The sequence below is a fragment of the Archocentrus centrarchus genome, unplaced genomic scaffold, assembly GCF_007364275.1.
Source record: "Archocentrus centrarchus isolate MPI-CPG fArcCen1 unplaced genomic scaffold, fArcCen1 scaffold_29_ctg1, whole genome shotgun sequence".
Classification (NCBI taxonomy): Eukaryota; Metazoa; Chordata; class Actinopteri; order Cichliformes; family Cichlidae; genus Archocentrus; species Archocentrus centrarchus.
In genome coordinates, this window is record NW_022060258.1 from 452,602 (window position 1) to 474,300 (window position 21,699).

A 21,699-nucleotide genomic window follows, 5' to 3' on the forward strand; every position below is an offset into this window, starting at 1 on the left:
TTACAATGTAAGAAAAAAAAAAAAAAAACATTGAATGAGAAGGTGTGTCCAAAGACAGGAAAATCAATATTTGTTTCCCCTAGCAAACTTTGTTTTGGGATTTTAATGTTTCTAAAATCCTGCCAATGAGATTGTGGTATGAAAAAACTTGAAGAACAATTATGTACAGCATCCAAGTAAAAACAGCTCTGATTTTCTCACAAAAGTAAGTTATAAGTAGGTAATTTCCAATTTATCCTAACCTTTAAGTGCTTTTGCTGGTTGAACCACAGAGTTGGATGTAAACATTTGTTTCTGGTGTGACTGCCATGCATTTTGTATGCCAGATGTCCATATAGCCTATTCTAGAGAAGTAAATGTAGTGAATTCAGTTAATATATTTTCATATTGGATATCTCTAGCATATTGTGGTGGCAGTGTGTGGTTTGGGGCACGGCTGCAGGAGAGAGGTGGGGCAATGGGTTCTGAGAGGGTTGTCAGGGGGGACGGGCAACGCGCACTTCCTGACCTGGGATTGGTTGTGTCTGTTCACACAGTAGCTGGCAGGAGGTGGGAGGACTGACCTGAGCTGAGCTGAGCTGAGGTGGATGCCTGCCATGCATGTAAAAGTTACAGAGAAGGAACACAATGAAAAAAAGAGTCTTGTGACATACAACCCAGGCGTTGATTTTGTGTGTGTGTTTTGGGACTGACTGTAGGCTTCAGTGCTACACATATCTATAGGGGAATTTATTGTTTGAGAATTTAGCATTGGTCCCCATATGGACACTGTAAGATATCTCACTTGGTGTTGATTCAGTGCCTTCCTTTGCTGTCTCTAGTGATTTAGGTTATAGTATAGGGAAAAAAAAATAAAGAAAAAAGAAAACAGAGCAAAAAACACTCCGGTTTCCTTCCACAGCCCAAAGACATGCAGTTACTGGTTAATTGGTGATTCTAAATTGCCCATAGGTGTGAATGTGAGTGTGAATGGTTGTCTGTCCCTCTGGGTTAGCCCTGTGACAGGCTGGTGACCTGTACAGGGTGTACCTTTACAGCAGGGGTGGGCAACTCCAGACCTCGAGGGCCGGTGTCCTGCAGGTTTTAGATGTGTCTCTGACCCAACACACCTGATTCAAATGGCTGAATTACCTCCTTAGTATGCAGTCAAGTTCTCCAGAGTCCTGCTAATAACTTCCACATGTGATTCAGGTGTGTTGAAAAAGAGACACATCTTAAACCTGCAGGACACTGGACCTCGAGGCCTGGAGTTGCCCACCCCTGCTGTACAGGGTGTACCTGTACAGGGTGCTGCTTACAACTATCTGACTTCCTGCTTAACAGTATCTCATCATGCACTGTTGACTTAAGGATAAGAACTAGCACACAGATAACTTCACTGTAATTCATTTGAATTTTGAACTTTGAACCCTATTAAGGAAGCTGCAATCTCATATTGCTCCCTCTGCTGCAGTAACCATGGTAACTGTTACCAGGGCAGCAGACTGTGAAATTTTCCATCAAAGACAGAGCCTCATACTGGTAATTTAATTGGCATGTTCATATCTCAGGCAGGAAAAGAAGGAGAATTTATGACCATATTTCACATCTGACACATCATGAATTGGCAGTACTAATCTTTGGTGCTCATGTAAGACTTCACAACATAAATACAGTGATATGCAAAACTTTGGGTACCCCTGATGATTTCCATGATTTTCCTTTATAAATCATTGGTTGTTCGGATCAGCAATTTCAGTTAAATCTATCATCTAGCAGATGAACACAGTGATATTTGAGAAGTGAAATGAAGTTTATAGGATTTACAGAAAGTGTGCAATAATCATTTAAACAAAATTAGGCAGCTGCATAAGTTTGGGCACCCTTGTTGTTTTATTGATTTGAATACCTTTAGCTCTAATTATTGGAACACAAAATTTGTTTTGTAAGCTCATTGACCCTTGACCTACATACAGAGTTGAATTCAATTATGAGGAAGGGTTAAGGTGGCCAATTGCAATTGTTTCTGCTCTTTGCATATTCTCTGAAGAGTGGCAACACGGGAGCCGCAAAACCACTCTCAAATGACCTGAAAACAAATAGAGTGGCTTGAGGTATGCTAAAGCACATTTGGACAAGCCAGGTTCATTTTGGAATAAGGTGCTGTGGACTGATGAAACTAAAATTGAGATATTTGTCTTGGAACACAGCATTCCAAGACAAACATTTGCTACCTACAGTAAAATTTGGTGGTGGTTCCATCATGCTGTGGAGCTGTGTGGCCAGTGCAGGTACTGGGAATCTTGTTAAAGTTGAGGGTCGCATGGATTCCAGTCAATATCAGCAGATTCTTGAGAACAATGTTCAAGAATCAGTGACAAAGTTGCGCTGGGACTGGATACTTCAACAAGACAATGACCCTAAACACTGCTCAAAATCTACTAAAGCATTCATGCAGAGGAACAAGTACAATGTTTGGGAATGGCCATCTCAGTCCCCAGACCTGAATATTATTGAATATCACTGAACTGGAGATGTTTTGTAAAGAAGAACGGTCCAAAATACCTTCAACCAGAATCCAGACTCTCACTGGAAGCTATAGGAAGCATTTAGAGGCTGTTATTTCTGCAAAAGGAAGATCTACTAAATATTGATATAATTTTACTGTTAGGGTGCCCAAACTTATGCACCTGCCAAATTTTGTTTAAATAATTATTGCACACTTTCTGTAAATCCTATAAACTTCATTGTTTTGACATGTAAATTGCAACTTCACTAAATGTCAGATGCATACAACTGCATGATGATAATTCAAGTTTAAATAAACACTTAAATGCCACTGGGAATTTCTAAAAGTCTACAGAAGATTTGTATATATATATATATATATATATATATATATATATATATATATATATATATACAGGGGTTGGACAATGAAACTGAAACACCTGGTTTTAGACCACAATAATTTATTAGTATGGTGTAGGGGCTCCTTTTGCGGCCAATACAGCGTCAATTCCTCTTGGGAATGATATATAAAAGTCCTGCACAGTGGTCAGAGGGATTTTAAGCCATTCGTCTTGCAGGATAGTGGCCAGGTCACGACGTGATGCTGGTGGAGGAAAACGTTTCCTGACTCGCTCCTCCAAAACACCCCAAAGTGGCTCAATAATATTTAGATCTGGTGACTGTGCAGGCCATGGGAGGTGTTCAACTTCACTTTCATGTTCATCAAAATAATCTTTCACCAGTCTTGCTGTGTGTAGCGGTGCATTGTCATCCTGATACACGGCACTGCCTTCAGGATACAATGTTTGATCCATTGGATACACATGGTCCTCCAGAATGGTTCGGTAGTCCTTGGCAGTGATGCGCCCATCTAGCACAAGTATCGAGCCAAGGGATTGCCATGATATGGCAGCCCAAACCATCACTGATTTACCCCCATGCTTCACTCTGGGCATGCAACAGCCTGGGTGGTACGCTTCTTTGGGGCTTCTCCACACCGTAACTCTCCTGGATGTGGGGAAAACAGTAAAGGTGGACTCATCAGAGAACAATACATGTTTCACATTGTCCACAGCCCAAGATTTGCACTCCTTGCACCATTGAAACCGACATTTGGCATTGGCACGAGTGACCAAAGGTTTGGCTATAGCAGCCCGGCCGTGTATATTGACCCTGTGGCACTCCCGACGGACAGTTTTGGTGGAAACAGGAGAGTTGAGGTGGACATTTAATTCTGCCGTGATTTGGGCAGCCGTGGTTTTATGTTTTTTGGATACAATCCGGGTTAGCACCCGAACATCCCTTTCAGACAGCTTCCTCTTGCGTCCACAGTTAATCCTGTTGGATGTGGTTCATCCTTCTTGGTGGTATGCTGACATTACCCTGGATACCGTGGCTCTTGATACATCACAAAGACTTGCTGTCTTGGTCACAGATGCTCCAGCAAGAGTGCACCAACAATTTGTCCTCTTTTGAACTCTGGTATGTCACCCATAATGTTGTGTGCATTGCAATATTTTGAGCAAAACTGTGCTCTTACCCTGCTAATTGGACCTTCACACTCTGCTCTTACTGGTGCAATGTGCAATTAATGAAGATTGGCCACCAGGCTGGTCCAATTTAGCCATGAAACCTCCCACATTAAAATGACAGGTGTTTCAGTTTCATTGTCCAACCCCTGTAAAAAAAAAAAAAAAAAAAAATATATATATATATATATATATATATATATATATATATATATATATATATATATATATATATATATATATATATATAATATATATATATATATATATATTTTTTTTTTTTTTTAAATTAACATTTAAGTAGGGCAACTTGCTGTGGGCAGTTGGTGGTGCTGTTTCATGTTTCCGGTCTCTAGAGAGTTTTGCTGTATGACATCCCTTATAACATCTCCAGCTAATGTAATTCATAAATGTGGCACATTATTCATTTAAAAAACAATGTTGCCTTTCTATATAATCCATCCAGAAATTAAAACTTTGCCTCCTTTTAACTGAGAAAACTATTCTTAGTAGAAACATAATTTCTAGGAAACGTTGCTTTGATTTCCAAAATAATCTTCCAAATAGCTCTTTTGACAATATGTTGGTGACATGGTTTAATATCATAGAAGCTGGATTCTTTCAGTGTGCTGTCAACAGTAGCAGGTCATCTTTAATTATATGGCTCACTGTATCTGCAGGTGATGCACTATAAAATTGTGTGTTTTCTAGCATCTTTTTATTTCTTTTGTCTGTTAATGTCTTCCACAGATCAGTAAGCAGCAGCTACAGATAGTCAAAGACCGTTTCCAGGCATTTCTTAATGGAGAAACTCAGATTGTAGCTGATGAGGCTTTCATCAATGCTGTGCAGAGCTACTATGAGGTAAGTTTATGCCATGTTTGATTTACATAAATGTACTTGCAAAAAGTGTATTTAATGTAGTTATGATCCAGCTGATTCATTTTAACAGTCTGCATATAAAAGTTGCTGCATTTGACAGGCCAATACACTCCACCTTTATAGCTAATCTGAGCTTTGTCATGGTCTAGGTTCTCTGACACAGTGTTTTTCAGTTTAGTGCACTTTTGAAATTTATTTGTTTTTCATTTGCAATCACTGGTTTGTTTTGTTATCTCATTTGTGCATTAATTTCCTAGTTATGAATTACTGTTTATCTTGCTTCATGTGCTTTCCCCTTTTAGTTTACTTAGTTTCCTAGTGGCCTTAAAATTTTGATTTTCTTCTGTGTGTCTGCCTTTCTGTGTCAAGTCTGCATTTTTGTCTCCATGTTCAGTTGTTTCCTGTTTTACTTTGTCAGTCTTTGTCTCTTGTACTCTCTGTTTAGGTTACTTCCTTGTCTTGTTTTGTGATTACATTTAGCAGTGCTCCCCGCCTTTTGTCTGTTCCGTGATTATCCCTCTGTGTATTTATTGTCTCAGTCTTCTCCTTGTATCTAGTCCTGCTTCTGAGTCTTGCATTTGGGACTTGAGCTCCTCACACACCACACGGTCACCACACTTACATAGACCGTGACAAGCTTTTGTGGAAGAAAAAAGATTACATCTCTGTAGAATCAATAAAATAGATAAATACAAAGTGCTAATTCATAGGAAAATAAATATCTTTAATTCTTATGTAATTTATATGTCTAAACTGCCTTTTGAATTATGCAAATTTTCCTTGTTACAATAAATAATAATAAAAAAATGAATAAGAAGAATCCAAACCACAGTGGACTTTCCTTGGCTGTAATAAGTGAAGGAGAGTATGCACTGAGCTCCACGGGGCAGTGTTAATAGTGGGCTCCCAAATGGCCTGGTTGGCTCAGTCTGGACGTGCAAGAACAGAAGAGGAAAATGCAATAAAAGAAGAGCCAGACTGGCTTCTCCATTTTCTCTGCATCTCACATTTTTAAACAGTCTTTTGAAGAGACGCGTAATGAATAGCAGGGTTCTAAATTAACACCAGCCAACCCTCCAAATGCGGGTAAAAAATCATTTTGGCGGGTGTTTATAAAAACTTACTAGCCAATTTTGCCAGTGATGCAAGAGGCATTACATGCATGATACATAAGGCTCCGTTCTCGGTCATTTATCCCCTGGCAGTACTTCCTACATTTCCCATGAACACTAGCCGGCTCCTGATAGTGAGCGGTTTATCTTTTCGTTCGTTTTTTCTTTTTTTTTTTTTTTTGTGGAAGCCGCACGTGATTGGTTAAGATGAATGGTAGCATATGATCGTCTACGCTGAGCGGGAGGGGAGGGTCCACGGACACACTGCACGGTGAATAAACAAACACCAGAGAGGGAGGGGCTCCTGCAAAATGGAGACATGAAAGAGCCAGACGAAGTTGCGCGTTACATAGAGGCTACACGCGGGAACGTGAGGAAAATGAGTGACGGAAAGACTGGACACATTTAACCTTATACCTCCAAACATGTGAGAAACAGCGTACTCCAAAAGTGCCGGCATTTGCGGACTTCCGGTCACAAATACCGTAATACCACTACATGACTGTGAAGTGTAATTTCTTAGCTTTCAGGAACCATTTGAATATTTTCGATAGCACGAATGGTCGCGGAATTACGCGAAAAGCCAGCTGATCAAGTTCCTTTGACCAGCTGACTCTGCGGTGACACGCTGTCTTAATCAGCTGTTCGCGCTTTGTAAGGTCAGGAAACCCGCGATTCAGCAGCGATCGCCTGGCGTTAAAGGCTTATTCTGATAGACAGACAGAGCGTAGACTGCAAATTCAAAATTTAATATTAAGCAGGCTACACAAACAACCCTCATAGGTATACTGTATACGAATTGTTCATCCCTCAGTGTAATTAGAATAACAAAACAGGGCAGGTCATCAGGCAGGAGAAACAGGATCACCTCCTCAAAGGCCCTTGTTTTCTCTGATTTCCAATCTTTTGTTTTATAATTTGTATTTGGAGCACTCTATTATATGTTGAGTATATGAAGAAATGTTTGATGTAGGCCTAATGTATGTTTTTACATTAGTAATTCATTTTACACTTTTTTTTTTTTAATAAAATCTAAGCAGCCATTTGGGAGCTCTCTGAAAAGAGCCGGAATTCCCATCACTAGTGTCCTGATGTCCTTGATCTTTTTGATGCTCTCCTCACCATCCCTGCAACAACAGCTGACTGCGAAAGAGGGTTCAGTGTCATGAAGCAGGTGAAAAGTGACTGGTGCTCACGCCTTAATGATATCCTCTCTGACCTCTTGAAAATACAGTTGTGCTCACCTGACATAACTGACTTTGACCCGTCCAAAGCCATGGATATATGGCATGCTGACAGCATGCGCTCACGCAGGCCTAACTTTGCGCGCAAACATGCAGCAAAAAATGAGAGTAGCTCAGATTCTGATGCCGCTTCTGAAGAAGAAGAGCTCTGAGGACATGGTTCAAATAATATATATATATATTAGGGGTGGGACTCGATTAAAAAAATTAATCGAATTAATTACAAGCTTTGTAATTAATTAATCGAAATTAATCGCATTTTAATCGCATTTCAATATTTAACATGATAAATATTAATTTAAGTTTGGTTGATGAATAAATCAATATACATAAGCTTAAACTTCAAAATTTTGTTTATTTTCCCACCAGTCTGCTACACAGACCAACGAAGGGTGGAAGTGCTCCTGTGATAAACTCCTGAAATTAAAGTTAAGCATCATAACTGGATAGTTTTATTCAACATTAATGTCTCACTTGTTATAGTTGGAAATTAATCATTCTCTCAGCTGTATTCCTTGATGTTGAAATGTGTTACGCTTGTTTTAACAGCTTATTTTGAATTAAAGACTTAAAATTAAACCACAAAAAGGAGAAAAAGTTCGTTCTCCGTTTAACAGCTGTTTTTACACAGCTGTGCTTCGCACTCACGGTTGCTAGGCAACATGAGCTACGCAGAGGTGACGGCAGCTGATATGAAGGCTAGCTGCTCACTTCCGGCCTTTGTGGTGTTCGTGGGCTGCGAAAGACGTGGGCGGGTCCTTCGCAGGATGCGGCCCCTAATTTGGACATTGTGCGTCGATATAATCTGTATGCCGGGAACTCGTGCACTGAGAAACGTTCCACGGTGCAAAGTGCGATTAAAATGCGTTAAAATTTTTAACGCGTTAATTTCCCTGTAATTAATTAATCGAAATTAACGCGTTAAAGTCCCACCCCTAATATATATATATATATATAGATTGATTGATCCCAAACCTGTTTGCACTTTCTTTGTATATTTTATGGTATGTGTTGTGTTTTTCATGCTAACAATGTTAATAAAATTATCAAATGCATTCAGTGGCACTCATTTCTCTTATTTTTACCGCATAAAATTTGGCTAGTGGAAATTCTGATTGGCTGGTAACTTTAGAGAGTTACCAGCCACATTTGCTGGTGATCAAAAAAGTTAACTTAGAACCCTGATGAATAGAATCTGGAATCACTCAGTATAAGAATAAAAGCTTGAGTTCTTGCACTGACCATATTACATGAAGGGAATATTAACTACTCAAAGATCAGGACCTTGCATTGCAGTGAACAGAAAGTTCAACATCAAAGCTAGGTGTCAAACTGGACTCTATGCATAAAAGTGAGGTGCAGGTGACATCTGACGATGAAGTGTCTCCTGGTTTCAGTACTTCAAAGCACTGTCTGCAGCAATCTTGGCTGCCAAATGAAAACAGAGCATCACTTAAACCATCCAGCTGATCAATATCACAGCAACAGTGATTGTTCTTAAGGCTCAGGACTCTCCAAGGACCCCCAGTCCCATCCAACTACCAGCCAATAACCTCCCTCAATACAACATGAATATTTCTGTCACACGTCATAGCAGCTAACATGGTCAAGCACATGAGCGGGTGCTAGAAAGGAATTGGCAGTAACAGTAGAGTCATTCTCCCAGTTTGGGGGTCACTGCCCCGAGTGGTCCGATTACCACAGGGACCACTGTTACCTTCATCTTATGCATCTTCTCTAGCTCTTCTCTAAGCCCTTGGTATTTATTGAGCTTCTCGTGTTCTTTCTCCTTGATGTTGCCATCACTTGGTATTGCAACGTCTGTCTCTACAGCAGGGATCCTCAAATCCAGGCCTCGAGGTCCGGTGTCCTACAGGTTTTAGATGTGTCTCTGCTTCAACACACCTGAGTCAAACCCTCAGGACTTCCAGGTCATACTCAGCACAGATGCTCCTGTATACTATGCCAGCCACTTGGTTAGGGCGTTCCATGTATGCCCTGCCTGCTAGCATCTTGCATCAGTTGTGTCAGAGTGGTTTTGCTCATTTTTATTAGTTTTTATTTTTTGTATAATGCTTAGTTTTAGTTTAATTTTGATTAGTTTTAGTGTCAGTTTTAGTTTTTCATACTTTATTTGTCAGGTGCAAGATTCAAGGTGGAAGAGTAACTATTGTTTAATAAGACGTCAACAAATTATAAAAAAATTGTTTTCAACAACCAACTGCTCACAAGATAGCAGCATTATCTGCTCTCATCATGAGACATCAACAGGGATTTACATAAAGAAAAATCCATTAAATTTAACTTCCTAAATTTAACTCTTATCTAAAAAATATGTATCCAACATAGCTTCTAAAGCTTCCCTTTAGAAGCTATGTTGGTAAATACACTTAAAGAACTTTTTAATACAACCCTCATTACTCTAATCACTAATGCATTGATACAGCACATTGTTCTACACCTTGTCTAACATTTTACTCTATTTTACTGTTTTTGTTGTTTACTTTTTATTCATACAAAACAGAGAAGATAGAAAAGAAGACAAAACAAACAAAACCCATTTTACTCATCAATTTTGATCCATATTTGATCCAAATGCACATTCTTCTCTTTATTCCTTTTCCAAATCCCAGTGATCCTTAGAAACATTGTTTAATGCAAATCAATGCTACTTCCTTAAAAAACCAAAATATAGAAAAATAATTTTATCATATAAAGTATGAATGAAAAGTAGAACTACACAGAGTAGTAATAGATTGAGTTTAAGTTAAATGACTTTTATTCATGTTGGAGCTTGACTGTAGGATGGTGGCAGGTATCAACTGCGGAAGCAGTCCCTACTGTATGTTCATCTAAAGAGTTAATGTTGTAGCTGTGTACATACCTCTTGGAAAACCTATTGTAAAATCTGATCTGTTGATTCACAAATTGATTGCAGGTGTTCCTGAAAAGTGACCGTGTGTCCCGGATGGTGCAGAGTGGTGGCTGCTCAGCTAGTGACTCTCGGGAGGTTTTTAAAAAGCACATAGAGAAACGTGTGCGTAGCTTGCCCGAGATCGATGGCCTGAGCAAAGAAACAGTGCTGAGCTCCTGGATAGCCAAGTTTGACACCATCCATCGAGGTGAAGAGGACCCCAGGAAGCACCAACAGAGAATGACAGCCAGTGCCGCCTCCGAGCTCATCCTCAGCAAGGACCAGCTGTATGAGATGTTCCAGCAGATCCTGGGTATCAAGAAGTTTGAGCACCAGCTCCTTTATAATGCCTGTCAGGTCAGTCTATTAACATATTTTGTATGGAACAAATATTTGCTGCTGCTGTCTACATTTTAACTTAGAACCTTTTTAAGGTTTTTTTACTGTGGGATGTGGGACATTAATTTTTTTTGCTTCTGAAGGTGAACATGCCAAAAAAAGAACCACTGCTCTAAAGATATGAAAAAAAAGAAATACTGATTTGGATACGATCAGATCATATAGATCATATATCAAAGTCCTACCATTAATTAATCCGTCAATCTTAAAGATGGTCAATCTGTCATTATTAGTGGGCTATAACACAGGCTTTTAAGGTGGCACTAGTCAAACCCCTACTTAAAAAGTCATCACTTGACCCAGCTGTCTTCACTAATTATAGGCCAATCTCCAACCTTCCTTTTCTATCAAAAATTCTTGAAAGAGTAGTTGTAAAATAGCTAATTGATCATCTGCAAATGAATGGTTTATTTGAAGAGTTTCAGTCAGGTGATGGTTACAAATGATCTTCTTACAGCCTCTGACAGTGGACTTATCTCTCTGTTTGTCCTGCTAGACCTCAGTGCAGCTTACTGTTGAATACTGTTGGCCATAACGTTTTATTACAGAGTTTAGAGTATGATATAGGCAGAGGTGGGAAGTAACGAAGTACAAATACTTCGTTACTGTACTTAAGTAGATTTTTTAGGTATCTGTACTTTACTTGAGTATTTATTTTTCTGAGTACTTTTTACTTTTACTCCCTACATTTTTACACAAGTATCGGTACTTTCTACTTCTTACATTTTCAAACAGACTCGTTACTTTTTAACACGTCAGGGAGAAGTTTGCGTTTTCGGTCAGTGCGCCGTCAAACATCAAGCGATCTGAGCCTAAACGGAGGAATATTAACATATAAGAGACAATCGTACTGGCGTATCCTCCATCACCGGGGCTTATCGGGTACAAAGGGATTAAATACACAAACCCATATAATTAATGTATCATTTACAGCGCTATAATCAGGGGTCACAGCGGGCCGGACCGAATCCGTAAGTTACGCTCGCAGGACATAAACAGCTTAGCTAGCGCTACTGAAGAGGAGCGAGCATAAAGGGAGTAACGTGTGGCAGGTAAATGCAACGTTTTTAAATGCTCAACAAATATCAGCAAACACACAAAGTGTGTGCAGTTTGTCACACAGTGTGTCTACTAGCTAAAAGAAGAGCTGCTGCATTTCAGGGAGAGCAAAGAGAGAGAAGTTCACTCAGAGATGGAGAAAGAGGACAGGAGAGGAAGAAGGGAGGCTAGAATTAAAGGTAAGGACTGGAAAATAAACTGAAGTATACTGACTTTGTGTAATTCAAAGATTGTATGAAAATACTGCAGTTTAGTACGTAATAAACAGGTTATCTTGTTGTACTGTATTTACAGTAAAGCTCTGTGTTGGTGCACTTTGTGTTCATGGTCAGAGTTACAGGTTACATCAGTGCAGCAGAGATGAGTTTGAATCAAAGCTGCTGATGCTGAGATTCATTCACTGAATCCAACATTTATACAGCCTGTATGCTGTCAGTGTAGGGGATGGAGATCAGCTCAGATAGCTGTGAAATACTGGGTTACATCTTTGTGAGTTCAGTTCATCCACACAGAGCAGTAAACCTCAGAGCAGCAGCAGCAGGTCAGCTGATCACAGCCTGCACACCAACATCATTTACTGCAGCTCACAATAGAAAGTTGTGATTCTTCTCCCCATGCAGAGCCACTACAGCTGATCTTAGGGTTCCTCCACCTTCTGAATCCCACTGTAACCTGAGTATCCTCATGTTTGTGTTTAGGTGGAGACACAGTCACCCTCTACTATGGAGGACACAGAGAACAGAGCTGTGTTTAAATTCCCTTTCACAGTTTGTGTCCTACATAACAGATTCAAGCTGAGTGCATTCATTAGAATTAAAATTTAGATGGAATAACGTTTGTGTTCTCATGTATTATTTTATATTTTTACAATAATATATAATAAGGTTCAGTTAGCTTTACACAAAAATAGCAGGTAGAAACGTCCTCCAAAGAGCTACTTTTACTTTCTTACTTTGAGTAAATTTCAGAGCCTGTACTTTTTTACTTTTACTTAAGTAAAGAAGTTGAACCAGTACTTTGACTTTTACCAAAGTATTTTTTAACACAAGTACTTGTACTTCTACTTATGTACAGAATGTCAGTACTTTGCCACCTCTAGATATAGGTAATAAAGGTACTGTGCTGCAGTGGTTTAAAACATATTTATCTAATAGACTACAATTTGTTCATGTAAATGAAGAGTCTTCTTCACACAACTATGAATGATTATGGAGTTCCACAGGGTTCTGTGCTAGGAACAATTTTATTTACACTATACATGTTTCCCTTAGGCACTATTATTAGAAAGCATTGCATACATTTTCATTGTTATGCAGGTGATACCCAGCTTTATTTATCCATAAAGCCAGATGAAACACATCAAGTAGTTAAATTGCAGGAATGTCTTAAAGAGATAAAGGCCTGGATGACCTCTAATTTTCTGCTTCTAAATTCAGATAAAACTGAAATTATTGTTCTCTGCCCTACAAATCTTAGAAATGTGGTGGGTACTATAAAAATTGTGGCCCAACAGCCACCCCCCACACACACACACACACACACACACACACACACACGCACACACACGCACGCACGCACGCCCGCATGCACACACGCACACACACACACACACACACACACACACACACACACACACACACACACACACCACGGTGCACATTCATGTTCGTGCATGTGCGCATGTGTAACCCTCAAAAACTGGTGGCACTGCTGGTGCACGACAAAACTTTTCCTAACATGTCCTACTAATCCTAATTTAATGAAAATAAAATATCTATTACTAACGTGATCTTTAATTAAAGTAGTTTTTTAAATGTAGTGCATACAATCCCAAAGCCGTGCTGTGTTTGAAACAAGTCACTGTCTTGGAAGTTTCCCCCTCTGGTGCCAAGACAGTAGGGTTTGCTTTTAGCGTGTTTCTCTCTATTTCTTTGCTACAAACCTGGTTAGTAAGAAAAAGCCTTATACGTGGCAGTTTAGCGATGGATTACTAACGTGATTTTTAATTAAAGTAGGGTTTTTTTTTTAAATGTAGTGCATGCAATGCGCGGACAATTTTTTTCCATGGAGCTTCAGCTGTGTAATCAGCTGACATGGATATTTTGTTGTTGTTTGGATCAGATGAATGTGCGAAGACTCGTGACAGTGTTCATGTCGGTGTTTATGTGTTTAGTTACAGAATTATCAGCTATGTTATGCTGGTCTCTAGTAATTATTAGTTTGAGATGTGAATTACACACGCTGTCTGGTATCGGGATTGGCTAGTAATGGAACACCATTACTGTGATGGCTGCAGCAGCTAATGGCCTACGGTGACCGTAGCTGTTTCAGAGCACGCCTCTGCTCTGTGTGGATAAAGCTGTGGGTCCTGTACTGACCAGTACTTGAGGTCAGGTATTGGAAAGCTAACTGAAAATCTTTGTTTTCTTTCTTTTTCTGGATCGTGTCACAGGATTATAGTGTGACACTTTAGTGAAGTGAACAATCTATTTTCTGTAAAAACCACTATGCAACCCTCGTGAATAGGCCTACATCGACATTCTCCTCTGCTGAAGGCAAAAACAGAATTTCATGGTTTTCATAACCTTCTGCATAAGCTTTGCGCGATGAGTAGTACAGTGTTTTTCCATGTTAAAGCATGGAGTGACCAGCTGACATGGAGTTTTTGTTTGTTTGGATTCATTGTTACAAACCTGACTATTAAGAAAACTGTTTATATGCTGCAGTTTTTTGAGGGGGGCAGCTGAATGTATCCTCACACTATCTACCAACCCTAGTTTAATAGAATATCTATTACTAACACGAATTTTAATTAAAGTAGGTTTTTATCTTGACGTTAACCCCCATATTATCAAGAAAGCAGGGCTTGCTTTAGCGTATTTCTCTCTATTGGGATTTTTCCACGTTCTGCGTAAGCTTTGTGTGATGAGTAACACAGTGCCCTGGCTGTTTCGTATTTGCGAACACCACATTGTTTTTTCCATGTTAAAGCATGGAGTGGTGACAGTGTGATCAGCTGACACAGAGTTTTTGTTGTTTGGATTCATTGTTACAAACTAGTCTAGTAAGAAAAGTGTGATGCTAGTATATATTCACTAATCTATTACTGCGTTAATTCTAATGTTTTTTGTTTTTTTTGTCTTTTTTTTAAATTTGTGAGATAGTCACGCAGGTGCTCTTTTAAACAATATCAGCCTCAGTGATGGTGCAGCCGGGTTCCAGGGAGCCATAACGCTTCTTTTTAAAACAAAAACCCTCTTTTTTACACAAAACAACAGTTGGAGGGCTCTCTTTATTCAGAGTCTTTCACTCCAAACTGCTAGGAGCATTATACAATGGCCATTCCTTTTAGCAACAACAGCAACAGTTGGTTTGTCTTTATTATGTATGTTTCATGATAGCTGTTAGGCTCCTTAAACAAAGACATGTAGTCTATCATAAACAACTACTACTTTAATTATGTGTTTCACTGATACCTCACACATAGCACATAATGCGCACCTACTCAAACAGCTGTTTTACTCACATATTCATCTATTGTATGAGTCTATTAAGCAGATTTGGAAATTAAACATGCAATACTAGTTTCTGTTTTAGCACCGACGCTGTTTCACGTTGTGTTGAGGTTTGGGCTACCATGACTGAGATGGCTGTAGCAACTAATGGCCTAGGGTCACCATAGCTAGTTGAGGGCAGGGTCCATGATTGCTCTGAATAAAGCTGCATTTTCTGTACTTGACCAGTAAGTTGAGGTCAGGATTTCAGGAGCTGTTAATAATTTTTGTTTCCTGCTTCCACTGACAGTGGTCTCAAGATTTATGTTTAGCACTAAAGTAGATTGCATGGTCTGCTTCCCTGTTTAAACCACAGGTCTCACTGATTGGGTTAAATTAGCTTAATTACACTCTAACTAAGAAATCCTCATCAATGATCCTACACCAACATTCTTCTTGCTGAAGTCAAAAAAAAAAATTTCTTGGTTTTCATAACCATCTGTGCATGCATATATATCCACGTATAGTGAAATGTACGAGTCTGACCACTTTATAAGTTCCACACAGTTTACCCAAAGCACAATTCAAAGTCAGAAAAGAATATCACACAGGCTGACATACTGTTTCAGTGTCGTGTATATGCTAATAATCAACTAAAACATCTTAACTAAAAAATTTCTACACAGTTTTTCTTCAACAGATTTGTAGTTATCTTATGCGTGGTCCACATTCATTCGATAGTCATGAGTATTCTGCTTCTCGTGCCTCAGGTTTTATGGTCCAAACACACTAAAGTAGGTGTGTTGTGTTGTCTATATTTTGTTGATGTCCACACATTTCACATCGTTCTGAATGCCAATATTTGGCAGATGTAGCTCAATCTGAAATATTTCCACATTTAAGGTCCTTTCACACCGGACGCGTAAATTCCGTGCGAATGTTTCGTGCGTTAAAAATATTTTTCAGACTCTCCTGTTCTTAATGCAGCCGTTCACACTGACCGCGTCATTTCACAGGACGAATTTGCGGCATTTATTTTTTCGGATCAAGTTCGATTTTTCTGACTTTCGCAAGCGAACAAACAGGACTGACCCATCAGAGCGCTGCATTTAGCAGCATGCGAGGTCATAGCTCAAAACACAAACCGATGTACTGAATATACAGTGATGTGGGAACAATAAAATCATAATATTTTACCTCAGACACACAGCTACACGCTGCTCCGGGTCAGTCGGCTCTCTGATATTATCCTCTGCCTCCTCACATGTGATCCCAACTCTGCCAACAAGAGCTTAAACTGTCCCACTGACATCCAGAAATTTGAGTGAAAGCATCCATGATGCAGCTTCAGCTTCGTGATCAAACCATGAAACTCTCCCTGCTGCTGCTTTCTTATGAGTTTTTTTTTTTTTTTTCTCAGCTCTCAGCGGAGACGGTCGCACTTTTCTTCTCTCCCCAGCCCTTCCTTTTTCCCCTGCTTTGCTGCTTGCTGCTTTAGAGCCTCTCTTCACACAACTACCGAACTGGAATTTATAATTATGGATCTGGTCAGCTGGTCTCTCCATGCCATTGTTTTTGATCAATTTTTCACCATGAGGAGATTGGGGGAAGGAGAACCCTATTCACTCTTATCAATTGACATTCCAGCTGGCTACGTTATGGATTCCTGTGTGGTGTGGAAGATGACGTGCCTGGCCGTATTGTTAATGGAATACACATACATTTGGCTTATTGACACTGGGATTTCTCCGAATTGGACCGGGAGATACCTGGTTTGTTGTTGCAATTCAGGAAGTCTAGGCAGCTGTCTGGCCTTGATAAGGCTGCTTATGACAGGAACGCGGGAAGGGTACAGACTCAAACTCAGACTCTGTATATCTGGAGCTGATTCTGAGGGGTAAGATCTTGGAGATGTATGTATCTGTTTCTGCACGGCGAAGGAACGAACCAAGAAGATTCGGATGAATTGGATTTTTCGCCACAGAGAGGTGCCAGAAAGACTGAAGGCTGTCAACAATTTAATCAGTTCAGTCTGTACCAAAACAAGTCATAGAATCAGGAATTTGGCTCCCTGGTGGCCTTGGACTGCCGCCTATCAAATTGTCTCCAGGATGTTTTGTAAACAGATGCTCTACCCCCCCGCCGTCCTGTCTTCTTCTGACCTGTGTTGGACTGATCTCCCTGACCTAGCTGCTGATGAACTCTACATCTTATCAGAACTGTTAGCTGAGGAGGGAGTTTGAGTCAGCCCCACAGTAGCCCGACCCCGCCCCCCCCACTCGCCTCCGCTGGCTCCCCTGTCCATCCCTCCCCACCCTAGTGCTCCCATGCTATATGTTTCTGCCCTGTCGCAGAGGTTTTTGTAACCTTATACTGTGTATGTGTGAATGTATACAAAGTATGAGATGATTTTTTTCCTCACTCATCCCTATATGTTTTCACTATTGTTTCTGGCTTTTTAATGGCAGCGCCTCCAGAAGGGGGGCAGCATGGCCACAGTTCACCTATCTCCCCATGTTTGTTCTGTTTGTCTTCTTGGATGGGTGTTCTGTTAACTGTAATTTCCCCATTGTGGGATCAATAAAGTATCATCATCATCATCATCAACCCATAAACTCTGTTTCTTCCTTCTCTTGTTTAGAAACATCAGGACCATTACATCATCACTTGATGTCGACTGCATTTTTTTTCCACCGTGCGTTATATAGGGAGGATTTAGTCACAAAAACGCAATGCATCCGGTGTGTATATAGGTTACACGACAGGTTCGCATCCGAATTTCGTGTCGTTTTTACGCAACGCATCCGGTGTAAAGGGCCTTTATTCTGTAAATTGGAAACATTTTTAAAGGTATATCCCTATTCACAATGCTTGAGTCATTTAAAAAGAGAAAAAACAGCGACCAGGACCTGAGTCTGGTAGAAACAGTGCTGTCCATAACACTTTATGAGGATCAGTTAGATTAAGAATATTGTTCTCAAAAATTTCAAAGAATTTAAAGATTTGAGCTAACTCTTTGTAACAACACTCTGTTACAACTGTTGGTGTATATTGTTTATATTATTCACATGTGTTATGTGTGTATATGTATTGATGGGTGCATATGTGCTTGCATAAATGTATATTTTCTTTTTTATATTATTGTTACTTTCTATTCATACAACAAAGGGACCTGAGGACAGAAAGTGTGTATACGACTTCAGTGTAGCACATGGTCTGCTTTTCTGTTTGAATCACAGCATCATGCTCGTGTAGGAGATTTAAAGTTTTTGTGCCCCCACAGTTGAAGACATTTTATCATTCAGTAAGATTCGGTACTGAAGGGTCCATGCAAGAAATTTTTGGAAAAGTCTCAGCAAACACTATTTTAAATGTTTCTATCTGCTCTCAAAAGGAATACACATGTATTGTTCATATTTCCAAGATGATAAGGAGTCTTTTTGCATTTCAGATTTACATCAAAGTCTTGGGCTGTGTATCCGAGGGGAAATGCACACATATGCTTTGATTACGCCAAAAATAAATACACAAAAACTTCATTTTAGTAACCTTTATTTTTTCATTTTACAAATTTAACGACAGGATTTCATAAACTGACGGCAGTGAACATCTCTGAATACCAACCATATAACCATAGACAGCAGCACAAACCATGAAGTACAATCAGCACCAAACATGCAGAATGATGGCTGTAGCCGCTAATGGCCTAGGGACACCGTAGATGTTTGATGACATGTCTGCGCTTTATGTGAAAAAAGTTGCAGTTCCTGTATATGACCAGTGAGTGGACATCAGGAATTGTAAAGTTAACTCAAAATCTCTACTTTTCTGTTTAAACCACAGAGCTCAATATTGTTCCAGGAGCAAAACTGAAAGTGATCTGAAACCAGTAAAAGTGATCAATCAAGCAGAGAAAACATCTAAGGAGATTGCAGAAACTATTAAAATTGGGTTAAGAACTGTCCAACGTATTATTAAAAACTGGAAGGATAGTGGGGACCCATCGTCTTTGAGGACGACTGGGAAAAAAATCCTGAATGATCGTGATCAGTGATCACTTAAAGGTTTGGTGAAATCAAATCGAAGAAAAGCAACAGTAGCGCTCAGGGATATGTAGTGAAAGTAAGAGCATTTCCACACACACAATGCAAAGGGAACTCAATGGATTTGGACTGAACAGCTGTGTAGCCAAGCCAAGCCAAGCCAATTTATTTATAGAGCACTTTAAAACAGTAAGCACTGACCAAAGTGCTGAATATGGAAGAATAAAAACAACAAAAGACAAACATAAAAGTCAACACCCAGAAATAAGAGTATCAATAAAATATAAAAATAAATAAGAGCATCAGTAACCTAAAAATAAAAGAGCAATAATAAAATAAAAATAAAATACACAATCAAAAGTCAGGATAAAATTAGACTAAAAAACAAATAGATACATAAGAAATAAATACACTGCGATACATACATCTCAAGCTTGTTTGAACGCCTGGTGAAAAAGGTGGATCTTAAGAGAAGATTTAAAAATAGCTAGTGAAGAGGCCTGTTTGATGTGCATAGGCAGAGCGTTCCACAACCTGGGAGCTGCCACGGCAAATGCTCTGTCCCCCCTGAGCCTCCGCTTAGTCGGGTAGGGTGGTGCAAGGCCATTTAAGGACTTATAAACAAATAAAAGAATTTTAAAATGAACTCTAAAATAAACAGGAAGCCAGTGCAGAAAAGATAAAACTGGAGTGATGTGTTCCCTCTTACGTGTTCCAGTCAATAGCCGTGCAGCAGCATTTTGTACAAGCTGAAGACGAGACAGTGAGGAATCATTTACGCCAAAATACAAAGAATTACAGTAATCCAACCTGGTTGTAACAAAGGTGTGGATCACTGTATTAAAGTGATCTTTCGACAAGATATTTTTTATTTTGGCAAGCTGTCTCAGATGAAAGAAACTAGACTTAACCACAGCATTAATCTGACCCTCCAACTTAAGGTTTTCGTCCATTTTGACACCCAAATTTGTGACCGTGGGCTTAGCATATTGAGATAAAGAACCCAGATCCACAGGAGTGACCCTCCCCGTGATGCCCAGACCAAAGATGATGACCTCCGTCTTTTTATCATTAAAATTCAGGAAATTATGAAGCCATCCAAGCTTTGATGTCATCGAGTCATTTCGTTAGTGTGTGGACGGCGTTTGCATCACTTTGTTTTAGGGGCATGTAAATCTGGGTGTCATCTGCATAGCAGTGGAAGGCAATTTTGTGCTTCCTAAGAATGGAACCAAGGGGGAGCAAATACAGAGAGAACAGTAGTGGTCCAAGTATTGAGCCCTGAGGCACCCCACATGACAGAGGTGCACAGGATGATCTAAAATCGTTTAGGCCAACAGAAAATGTTCTCTGGGTCAAATATGACCTAAACCACTCCAGAGCTGTGCCCCGAATACCCACCCAACATTCTAGATGAGAAATTAAAATGTTGTGGTCCACTGTGTCAAAAGCAGCCATTAGATCTAAAAGAAGTAAAATCACATAGTCTCCTGCATCTGTAGTTAGGAAAATGTAATTAACCACCCTTAGCAGGGCAGACTCGGAGCTATGGAGAGGCTTAAAACCAGACTGAAAAGTTTCAAGGATATCATTTTCATCTAAAAAGGCTTTCAGTTGGCTATAAATGACTTTTTCCAAGATTTTTGATAGAAAAGGGAGCCTAGAAATAGGCCTAAAATTTGACAAAACAGTTGAATCTAATTTGGGTTTTTTAATCAATGGCAACACTGTCGCGTGATTGAGGAACCACCCCAGAGGACAGGCTGCTGTTAATAAGAGCAAGAACAGCAGGGCCTAATACTGGAAAAACCTCTTTAACAAATCGAGGTGGGATGACATCAATCGTGGAGCCTGAGGGCTTTAGGAGGCTGACAATCTCGGATAAAGAAGAAATACTGATCAGCGCAAACAGGTGCAAAGCAGCAACACAGCAGGGAACAGAGACTGAGGGGTCACAAACAGGAGGTGATATGAGAGCCCTAACATTTTCTACTTTTGCTACAAAGAAATCACGAAATTTCTCACAAGCCTCAGTTGAAGGCTCGATGCCAGCAGATTTAGGGGCATTCAAAACAGTATTTATAGTATCAAACAGTACACGAGGCTTGTGACTGTTTCCCACAATAATAATACTCTTGTTTGGCCTCTTTTACAGTTGCCTGATAGCGACGCCAACAGTCCTTTAATATTTCAAAAGACACCTGCAGCTTGTCCTTTTTCCACTTCCGTTCAGCCTTTCGGCATTAACGTCTGAAAGCACGAGTGGAGTCATTCAGCCAGGGCTCAAATTTAGTTTTAGGCCGCCTGGATTTTACTGGAGCCACCAGTAGCCTTAAGAAAACCACTAATCAGTGAGGATAACTGGAAAAAAAGGCTTCAATTTGCTAGGGACCATAAAGATTGGACTCTGGAGCAATGGAAGAAGGTCATGTGATCTGATGAGTCCAGATTTACCCTGTTCCAGAGTGATGGGCACATCAGGGTAAGAAGAGAGGCAGGTGGGGGGGTGCTGCTGAGCACCCGCTGTGTAGGA

General features: G+C 39.9%; 1 protein-coding gene across 1 annotated transcript in view; it reads left to right on the forward strand.

The window, feature by feature from the left end:
- cadpsa (Ca2+-dependent activator protein for secretion a) overlaps positions 1 to 21,699 on the forward strand; it is a 479,373-nt gene that overhangs the window by 55,629 nt on the left and 402,045 nt on the right. Inside the window, exons 2-3 of the mRNA XM_030723859.1 lie at positions 4,770 to 4,883; positions 10,196 to 10,528. Coding sequence (XP_030579719.1) covers positions 4,770 to 4,883; positions 10,196 to 10,528 — 447 coding nt within the window. The remainder of the gene's footprint in view (positions 1 to 4,769; positions 4,884 to 10,195; positions 10,529 to 21,699) is intronic.